The sequence below is a fragment of the Buceros rhinoceros genome, unplaced genomic scaffold (assembly GCF_000710305.1).
Source record: "Buceros rhinoceros silvestris isolate BGI_N320 unplaced genomic scaffold, ASM71030v1 scaffold48208, whole genome shotgun sequence".
Classification (NCBI taxonomy): Eukaryota; Metazoa; Chordata; class Aves; order Bucerotiformes; family Bucerotidae; genus Buceros; species Buceros rhinoceros.
Genome location: NW_010428317.1, coordinates 1 through 10,667, shown reverse-complemented (window position 1 = coordinate 10,667; position 10,667 = coordinate 1). Strand labels below are relative to the sequence as shown.

At 41.5% G+C, this 10,667-nt stretch overlaps 1 protein-coding gene across 1 annotated transcript; it reads left to right on the top strand.

The window, feature by feature from the left end:
* Window positions 1–4,108: 4,108 nt before the first annotated feature.
* Window positions 4,109–6,349, top strand: WWTR1 (WW domain containing transcription regulator 1; the record flags this gene model as incomplete). The annotated part of the gene is made up of 3 exons (XM_010142203.1): window positions 4,109–4,242; window positions 4,786–4,898; window positions 5,966–6,349. Coding segments are annotated over 3 exons (432 nt in total), but the record flags the coding sequence as incomplete, so codon positions are not given.
* Window positions 6,350–10,667: the final 4,318 nt, after the last annotated feature.

Genomic DNA, 10,667 nt, shown 5'->3' with positions numbered 1-10,667 from the left:
AAAATGCCCCCCTTCTCAAACCGCGACACTCGCCCACAGTAAAACTTGTGCCGTTGTCACTTTGCTCCTGTTAGCCAGTCAGTTGTCCCGAGTTCAAATAGCTGTTCATGGAAGTGGCACAGACATGGCATTGTCGAAAAGTTCTTGTGGTGCAAGGTGGAGGAGTAGGGGGTTAGACCTGGCCCTGCTAAGCGCGCTCAGAGCAGTGACAGGGTACATGCAATGAAGAGTCTGTACGTTGTACCCAGGGCTTTCAGCCCTTAGAAAAACATACTGACCTTGGGAGTGGTGTGGCTTACTCCGTGTTAGATAAACCTCATCTTGAAACTTAAGCTGTCCTGGGAGGACCATCCTTCAAATACAGCCTGGGTATCTGTATTAACCTAAATTTAGGTAATACAGGTGTGGTTTTGGCTGGTTGTTTTTGCCAGGTGGAACAAGCCGGCAGCAGTAGATGAAAGAAATTATCTGCTGTTTTCAGTGTTGTTTATTTGTCTGGTCATTTTCTGAGCCTGTCAGTAAGAGAAATAGAAGGAAATTCTTGCCTATTTCTGTGCAGTTTGGTGTAAGAGGAAGAGTATTTATTTCATGGAGGGTTAAAGTTATAAAACTCCCTTTGGAAACAACACAGTGTTTTTTGCAATGTACTTCGATTTTATGTGCAACTGCATTTTTTAAGTAGTTGGATATGCAGAAATCTCTGCTAGTGCTCTGCTGGGCTGTTTTGGAAGGCTGTCAGAGGAGTTGCAGACTTGAGGGAGGAGAGGTACGTTTGTGCTTCTGTACTGGGCTCAAAGGAAGGCATGACATGAAGAATGAGAAATGCCTTATGTTTCCTGTGATCATTTAATGTGTTCCATAAAGAAGAGATTTATCTCTGTCTTTAAAAACAGTTCCATGGAATTGTACAGATTTTTCAGTGTTATTTGAAAGCCTGTCCTCACTTTCTTTGTACACGTCTTTTGTCTTAAATACAGTACTTGTACAATGGCAGTGGAAAGCCATGAGTACCAGTCTTTTGAAGCAATAGAATTTACTAGTCTCAGAAATAAGCTGTCTTTGGCAGCGCAGTGAGAACAATTATGTAAAATTAATTACTTGGTTAGAACTTCAGACTGTCAATACATCATTACCTGTTGTGGAAACACAAGGCACTACAATATCATCCCTGCTAGGCATCGGGCTTTTTTAATCAGAAGAGTTGCAAAACTCCTGCTGTGGATCCACCAACTAATTGTCAACAAACACACCTCTAAATAGTGCCCTTTCTTCTCTACAGGTGCATGGCTTTCCTCTATGGCTTTTCTTTGGCACTGCTCTCTGGTAGAACAGTTGGTTGTTAGCCTTGGTCATCTCTGAGTAATCATTATTATCAGCTTTTCATATCAACTAACATTTTTCTGGGCAGCATAGTTTTAGTTCATTTTTTTCTATTTCGCGAGCAGGAAGCTTGGCAAGCTCTCCCCTGCTTCCCCAGTACACGTGTACATGGTCCCCAACAAGTCGAGACACTGATTTGTACTATATGATCCATTGAGAAGTTGCTGGATGCAGGGAAGATTTTCCGCCACCTCCAGCAGGCAAGACATTTTCAGGCTTAGGTTTGATACAGTACAGTTGCAGTGAGCAATAAAATTGAATTTCAGTCTGAGAACTGGGGGACATGGCATGACAGCTGGCAAGAAGATTGTCCAAAACAGCAAAGCAGAATCTTGTACAGGAAGATGTATGTACGCAATGGTCCTTCTTCGATTCACAGAGTCACAGCATAGCTGAGGTTGGAAGGGACCTCTGAAGACTGTCTTATCCAGCTCCCTGCTCAGAGCAAGGTTACAGCAGGTTGCGCCAGGCTGCATGCAGTCAGGTGTTGAGTATTTCCAAGGATGGAGAAAATCTCACAACCTCACTGGAAAACCTGCTGGAATGTTTGATCACCCTTACAGTAAAAAAGGTGGTATTGGGGCGGTATTTTCAGTGCACTAACACGTGCAAAGGACCAAAGAGAAATAACTTCCATCAGGTTAGGACGTAGTCACAGTATTCTGAAAGGGACAAATACTTCGATCTTGAACAGGATGTTCTGAATTATTTTATTTTTAGTAATAGCATTTGATTTTTAGAAATGACAGCATCCAGAATGATAACCAACGTGTATTCTGTATGTTAGCAAACTAGGGGAAAGGCTTTATTTTTCTGTTTTGGTTTGTTTTTTTCTGTAAGTAAATGAAGTAAGATTTGAAAATACACTGGACAAATATCAAAATGGTGAACTTCATTGCTGAATTGGACCTTAACAAAAAAAATCCTAGCTAAGAAGATCCTGCCTCATTTTTGCTGCAGCTACGATTCTGTATTAAAAAATACTTTCCATATCTTCATGTGGACCAGTTAAAAAAGCTGGTCTGCCAATTTTCTGAGGTTGGTACCTTTTCAGAGATTCCAGATGATTTAATTGTAAGTAGAAGCATCGCCATTAGAATTGTCACTTGACAAACATAATGACATACATAAGCTATCAAACAGAAGCTATTAAGAATCTTCAGACTATTGATTCTTAACACTTACCAAATAATGACACCATCTAATGTGAATTATTTATCAGTGAATATGTTGATATTTGGATTATGAAGGAAAAATTGCATTAATGGGCACCAATATGTGTTAATTCCCAATGAATAATTGATACATTATTCATTAAGAGACCAGAGCGGTCCTCTTAAATGAAGAAATCGATTGAAAACACAGTAAAACATCATATTCTACCCTCAAAAGCATGTTCACCTTTTCTGTACTTGAAAGAATGAATGACTGACTCAGAAAAAGTGGAGAAAATGGAGAAAAGTTTTCTACGAGGGTTTCAATTAGATATTTCTTTTGCTTATTTCATTAATAATATGGTTGAGTAAGTTGTAAAAAACAGATAGAGCTTTATTACGTTAAGGTCGTAGGGTCTTTGTTTGGAATGTCCCTGTGGAGCCAAACCTCCTTTGTGCAGACCTCTGTACCACTAGGTGTCATGGACGTTTCACAGAGGGAATGCTGGAAGGATTAATCTTTCAGGAAGAGTTCTGAAACAAATTTCCTTTGGCTCTCATCGCCTGTTTGTTGCCTTAAAGGCAGAGTACATGACACAGGTCATTAGGCAGATGTTTACTATCAGGCAGAGGTTTCATTCTAAAGATTATTGGCTCAAAGTCTTGGTGCCAGTTTTTTTTTTCAAACATGTTAACTTCATGGTTGCAAGTGATATTCTTCCTCTTTGGTATGTAGCAAATTAAGTCATCTGGTAGCAGCACACATAGTTTCAGTGCCTGATTCTGTTCTCTTTTGGACCAGTGTGAACCAAGAGCAATTTTTTACTTAGGGTAAGTAAGAAACAGGTGCATGGTAGATTAAATTTGAGTCTGTAGGTTTTAAACTGCTTTACTATTGCTACTCCAGCTCTTGAAGAAGTTGGTCTCACTGAACAGTAAACTGCAGTTGTAGTTTTGAGTGTTAGGCAGCTCTAGTATACATATGCAAACCCCCAAATGGAGTTAGCTGGCCCATGAAGCACTGTCAGCAAACAGCTGTGATGTGCAGGCTCGCCAGCGTTCTAGGGCGAGGTGACACACGAGGTGTCTGAAGCTGTAACATAATTGGTTTTTGTAATTTGGTTTTGTAGGGTTTATCTCTGTGGCCATCTGCAGATAGTTGTGCTTCTCAGTTTGGCTTTCCCCAAACCTCACTAGAGGTTGCCAGTGCAACAGCTCTACCAGTAAAGCCATTTTTATGAGCATTTTGTGGTCCTCATCACGCAGAAAGAGTGAGGCTGGTTTGAACAGGCCAGCAGGCTCCCTGGTTTAGTGGAAGGCTGGTGAGGAAGTCCTCAAAGACATCTGCCTACTGGCTGAGCTAGGGACTGGCCTCCAGCCATGGCTGATGTGCAGCGTTCTAAGCCAGCACAGGCACTGTCTGTCCATGTTGGGTGTAAACAAATAGCCATCAGTTACATTGCTTGGAATTGCTCTTCTAAATAAGAAGATGTAAATATTACGTGTGACTGTTACAAGACTGCAGTTCCGAGCTGTTGGAATAACACTTTCCGTATGTTTATTTGCCTTTTCAGGAAGCTGCTCTCTGCAGACAACTGCCCATGGACTCAGAAAACATGGTCCCCGTTCAGACTGCCGTGAACACTCCTGCCATGACACAAGACATGAGGCCTGTTACAAACAATGGATCCGATCCTTTCTTGAACAGGCAAGCTCCTGTCCTCTTCACCAGGCAATCGCTGCTGTTGCTCTCTCCTCACTTCTGAAGCTGCCTCGCTAAAGCAGTTTCCTGTAAAATGTTCTTTTGTACTTGCTGTGCGCAGGAGATGCAGCTGAGCGGCCGACCTGAAGTCTTTTTGTTTATACTCCAAGAAGGAATCTTAGAAAAATGAAACAAGCGGTGATAGGTGGTTTAATGGTACTGTAGGTGTGTGTAAAAGGCTGTAGATAGAATAGGTACATTACCTAAGTATAAATAAACTCAATATTTTTAGGCTGTCAGAACCGGTTTTATCCAGACAGTTATATATGCATGTGTGTATCTCAAAATTTAAGAGTGGCCTCACTGCAGTTGTTTTATATTTGGGTTGATGTAACATGACCACATCAGTGGCCAGCAGGTGAGAATGAGGCTTAATGACTCCGTATTTAATCTCTAATGTGCTGCGCTGCCTTTTTTTCAAACATCACTCTCAGGGACTGTGTCTACCAGAACATCTGTGCTGAGGCTTTTTCATGTTTCCATTGACAGTGGGCCGTACCATTCCAGGGAACAGAGTACCGACAGTGGCTTGGGATTGGGATGCTACAGTATACCAACGACACCCGAAGATTTCCTCAGCAACGTAGATGAGATGGATACAGGTGGATACTCTGATTTAGCTTAAAGTATAGTGATAGAAGGACTTGGTGTTATCACCAGTAATGTTTTGTAATTGCACAACTGAACGATAACCTCTCGCTTTCCTTTGCAAGAGAACAGACTGAGACTGCTCAGGGAGGAACGTCTAAAAGGTTCTAAAATGTCTAGAATGTTCTCAGCTTTAACTTAGGTCCAGATTCTACCCTTTTACCGTAGGTGGAAATTAAACAAAATAAGTAAAAATTGGAATATGTGAGACTTACAATTTGTGTTTTCATACCACAGTCCAAGATAGGAGGAGTAAAAATCTGGTCCTGGGTTACATTCTCAGTACAAATCACTGTGTTTTCTAACTCCGGGAAATCAGTCTCTTACAGTGGCAAAGTTGGATTTGCCTTCAAACAGACTGTATTTAGCTAGTTTAGATCTTGATATGCATTTGTTTTTATATCAGTGTCCTCAGGGTGTTTAAAATACCAAAATAAATTGCTAGGAAATTATAAGTCTTTTTCCAGATAGTGAAATTCTCAGCACTTCCTCACCTAATCTTCCTTTTAAAGTCATCAGAAGCTCTAGATAATGCAAAGAGGGAAGTTTGCTCTATTAAAGATTTTCATGCTTGTTATTAACTAAAGAAAAAGGTAAAGCATTATTGCAGAGCTAAACTGCTGAGGAACACCATTTTCAGTTATGCCCCGTGGCGAGCACTCACCCTTGTGCAGAGGGCAGGATGGAGGGTTTGCGTCAGGCTGGGCTGCATCGCTCCCTGTGCAGAGCAGCGAGCTCTGAACTGCCATGTGTCCCGAGTGAGCGGTCAGAGGCTGATTGCTTCGAACTCTGCTGGAAAGGGCCTTCCGTGCTTTGAGAGCAAAACAAGGATGTGAAATTATCTCTTAGAAGAACAGGAGTTCTGCAAGCAAATCTGGTGCTGAGGTCATGTTTGTAGAGGATAGGAAGCTCACGAGCGCTTATGGGAAAGGCAGGCTCTAATTTTTGTATCAATTGTGTTGTTTTCAATTACCCACAAGAAGAGGTTGGTGTTTCAAAAGTTCTTCTTTACTTTTCCTAGGAGAAACTATAGCACAGACGACAATGAACATAAATCCACAGCAAACACGTTTCCCTGATTTCCTCGACTGTCTTCCAGGAACAAATGTTGATCTTGGGACTCTAGAGTCAGAAGACTTGATCCCTATTCTCAACGATGTGGAGTCAGTACTCAACAAAAATGAGCCTTTCCTGACCTGGCTGTGATCACTCAATGCTGACTGGGCCTACAATGCGATTCAACGTTTCTTTTTCCTCTTGAGGTAGAGGTAGAATATCTGAAAAACCTCGAGAGATACAACTTACTGCCTTAATGACTTTTGTTATGTCATCATTGTGGTCAGTTTAGTATCTGCCTGGATTTGATTGACTAACTTAATATAAAATACATACATATATATATATAAAATACATATATGCATATATATTTCTTCCTTTTTTATAAAAGCACACTACTTTACACATCTGTGTTCTTCTTCACCTTTTCAGACCAGGCAGAAATGTTTCACTTTAAGGACAGAAAGCGGGTGCTGTTTGTGCATGTCCCTGACTGATCTCCCAGGAGCTGATTAACATCACAAACCCTTCTTGAATCGGGGAAGCTGACTGCTAGTCACTTGGTTCAAAAAGTGAGCACAGCTTCATCCCATGAGAGCAGGTTTATTATTATGTTTATGACAATAGTATCAGAAGCCGTTTTATCAACTTAACTTAAGCTTTAAAAACCTTTTTTTCATTCTTAGTAACTAACTGTGCTGTATGGAATACAGATTAAATCTGACCTGTATCAGCCATAATAATTCTCATTATCTATTTGTAAAGGCACAAACAGTACTATCGCAGTTTCTTTTTTCAGTATATTACTGTATAGTTTTCGGAAAATAGATACTTCTGATCAGAAAGTACCAGAATTGTTTAGCAATATTTTTACACTACAATTTTGTTTCAAAATAAGCCAGACTGGTACTGACTGCTGCCTTTTAAAAACAAAGCAATGTATTATAAACAAGCATTTTTTTAAAAGATCTTAGATTTTTATGTTTGTTATATTAAGCACTACATTTTTGTAACTTAGCACATGAACGAACAAATTTTTTATATATATAAAATCTGTGGCAAATAGCTTCAATTCAAAAACATGCTTTTAAAATCGGGTTTGAAAAATGTGGCACAACTCACGGATGTCACACGTAGTATGGGGAAAACCCCTTGCTCATACTGTGTTCCGTGACGTTTTTAACTGACAATGTCAAAACTCACGTGGTTGCGAAAGAAGAGGGTGAGTTTATCGGGGCAGTCCTGACGTACGGTGTGGTCACTCAGCTGGTGAAGTTGCCCAGTTCTTAAGTCTTCCACTTACTGTGACTGGTGCACAGGATGCAAGGCGCGTTCTGTGCGTGTCTACCTATTGTATATCCTACAAATACTTTATCAGAGGTTTGGGACTGAGGAGGCATCAAGGACATTAAGCTTGCAGTTCCCCTGAAATGCAAATGAAGTCCTAAAATTCTTAAATATTTTGAATTGCATTATTTATAATCTACGAATTTAAGCTTGTTATATTGGAAAATATGTCTTTTTACGAAAGGCATTAAAACTTTCATCTAAGCTTAATCCAGGCTGTGTAGAGAGAGGAGGAGATACAGCACTCGGTGTCAATGTGTGTTTGCCGGGTCTGGTAACTGTTAACAAGATCTTGCTGATGCACCAGAATATTGATCACTAAAGACTTTTCTCCATCTGGTTGGGTGAAGGTAGGTGAAAAGGTCAGAGATGAAGTGATGGGAATACGGAGTAGGTTTGGAAGAGAAATGACTACCTAACAAATGTAGATCCTTGCCAGGAAGGGTGGCTGCAGACAGGGTTACGCAGGAAAGGGATCACCAGTGTCCAGGGACAAACAGAACGGGAGAACTTGGTACAGTGAGCAGCCTTGTCAGTGGTGAGCTCTAGGCGAACGTGGTACCAGAAGGTGGAAAACAGAAAGCACACCCACTGAAATCTTGGAAAAAGAGATGGAAGGCAAAGCTACAGTCATGATGTTTTATTACACAGGTGCAAGTAGCTCTTTTTAGGTGTTTTTCTTGGGTTTTTTTAATAGAAAATGAGATGTGACAGCAGAGTTGTGTCTGCACAGAATTTAATTTCCAAATGGGCATTGTGTTTCTTTTATTCTTTTGGAGGGGTTGTTTGTTGTTTGTTCCCATTAGTTTTGCTCGTGCTAACTGTTGAGATGGCAGAAATTCCTTTTCAACAAACGGGGAACCCAGCAGGGCTGTCCAATATTACTATAATTATGACTAGTCTCTCCCTTCTAAGTATTTCTTCAGGTTGTCAGCCTAAGCGAGCAACAGATGGTCCTGTGGCTTTGTTCTTTAATGACATGGCTGGCTTTGGTAAAGAACTGGAAACTTTTTGCCATCTGGTTGTGATGCCAGCTGGTGAGGGCAGCTCGTCAGCACTGCATGACTGGCCTCACAAACTGAAAGCCCCTGGTGCTAGAACAGGCTCTGAGCTCTGCCGCGGTCCAGCCGATACAGCCCGTTGTTAGTCCGTGTTTAGAAATGCAGCTTGTTCACTTGCTATTAAGTCTGTACCACGGTAACTCCAGGTTTTGCCATAATAAAAGATACTCTGGGCAGACCAGGTTCTCAGGGGTGTAAGCAGCTGACTCGTGTGGACTGGTTTTCGTCAGCTGAAGGCTGTGCTTCTTACAGCGGAAATGGAGGCAGGTTTCTAGTGGAGTCACATCAGATCTTTATCAGAATTGTGAAGCCACAGACTTGGTGGTGGTTAAGTGTCTTGGTTCAAAGAGGTAAAAAATTCAGGAACTATGTTTCCATCTGAGTTCATCATAAAGCAGCAGCAGATTTGGACAGGAAGGTGCTGCGTGGAACAATGCTTCCGGGGTGAAACAACTGCCAGAGTCTTAGGTCAGATGTGGACTCAGCCATGAACCAAATAATGGTTAAGTTAAAAGCAATTCTTTACGCTGTAAAGAATCACTTTGTGATGGAGAGGAGGTGTCGGATAAAGTGCAGCAATAACAAAATCCATTCTTTAAAGGGCTCCTTTTTTCAGAGTTTCTGGCTTCAGACAGGCTTGTGGCAGGACTTTAAAGCATTCAAAGCCTCTGTAATCCCTGTGAAACTGAACTGATTGCTGACAGTCTTTCACTGCACTGTTCCAGGGTTTGGTCAGTTCCTTTTCTGAATATCGCTGTCTGCTCGCAGCACAGACACAGCCAAGGTGCCAGCTGGACCGCTGGACTGCTGACCCTCACACATGAGTCTTGGTGATACAGCCGTAATGGGATGTTGTTAGCTGCTGTTTGTATTCTGGAAATACTGTTAGAGTATAACTGGGGCAGGGAGGATTTAAATGTCTATTTTAAATACAGAAAAATATGGGTGTTCAGATAAACGTGGTTCCTAATGCGCTACATCCCTGTACATGCTTGTACTTCAGCTGTTTTTATTTACTTTTTTCATTTTGTTACACAACATGTATTTGTTTTTAATTTTGAGTACCTTGCAACAGACTGTATGTATGAAAAGCAATCAGATCAAACTGTTGTATCCAGGGTTTGAATCTGTGGTTTTTTTATTTCTTCGATCTTGTACAAGAAAAACAATTACAAATGAACTCAAAAATTGTGGATGCATATTGGTTTATTAAATTCTTTTTTTTTCCTTTGGAGTATTTTAGTATGTGCTTCCCAGGGAACTGTATGATACTGCTTGGAGTAAAGGTACAGACGTGCTCTTCTGTGTGAAGGCGCACGTTCAGAAGTGAATGGTTCACACAGAGGGAACGGGTTACTTCACCGTCACACTCCAGTTCAGCAGTAGTTTGTTATGGCCATCGGCGGTGCCTACAGTTTCACTCGGAATGCTCACAACATGCTCCTCAGTGCCACCCCTGCTTGTTTCTTTTGGTGGCACTTGTAGTTCATAATTCACTGCCACAAACATTTGGTTATGATTTGTTTAATACTGTTGTCTCTAAGCAGAACAGTTGGCACCAAGGCTGTTTGCTGTCTGGTTCTGGTTTGGAAGCTGAAATCGAGCACTGTGTCCAGTCTGATCCCTGATTCGAGAAGTTGACATTAAGAAACTACCTGCCTTGTGTCCTAGAAACAAGCCATGGAACCTGAACATCCTGGACCTGTATTTGATTATCTGGTCTTCACTGTCATATTTGACATGGGTGATTTCAGAGCCAATGCAACTGTTACCAGTAATTAATTTTAATACTCTTCCTTGGATCATTCCCTTACATAATTTTTTCTGGTTAATGGTTAGTCTGCTTCTAACAGTATCTTGCCTTTGCAGAAGAAAGCTCTGGAACCTCCACCAAAGAGAGGTGCAAAGTGCATTGAGAAATGTGTGTATTAATTCATGGCTTATTTACTCAGGAATATTAATTAAGTTTCTTTGTCAGAAACACTGGACGTGTGTTTGTTTATAAAGGTAATTTGGTTTGTTCCTAATGCTGCCAGCTCACCTCTGGGAAGGTACCGCCCTGTCCTCCAGTGGTGCTTCATGCGCATCGGCGCTTCTGTGCGGTGTCACCCAAGAGCCACAGTAAGCCCATTCATCGGGGAGGGATTTCCTGCGACTGTGGCGCACTGAAAACCCCAACGGTTCAGAGGACGCGCAGCAGAGCTCTGGCTTTCCCAGCCAGCGGCTGAGCGCAGTGCCGCCGAAGGGCCTGCTGCTCTG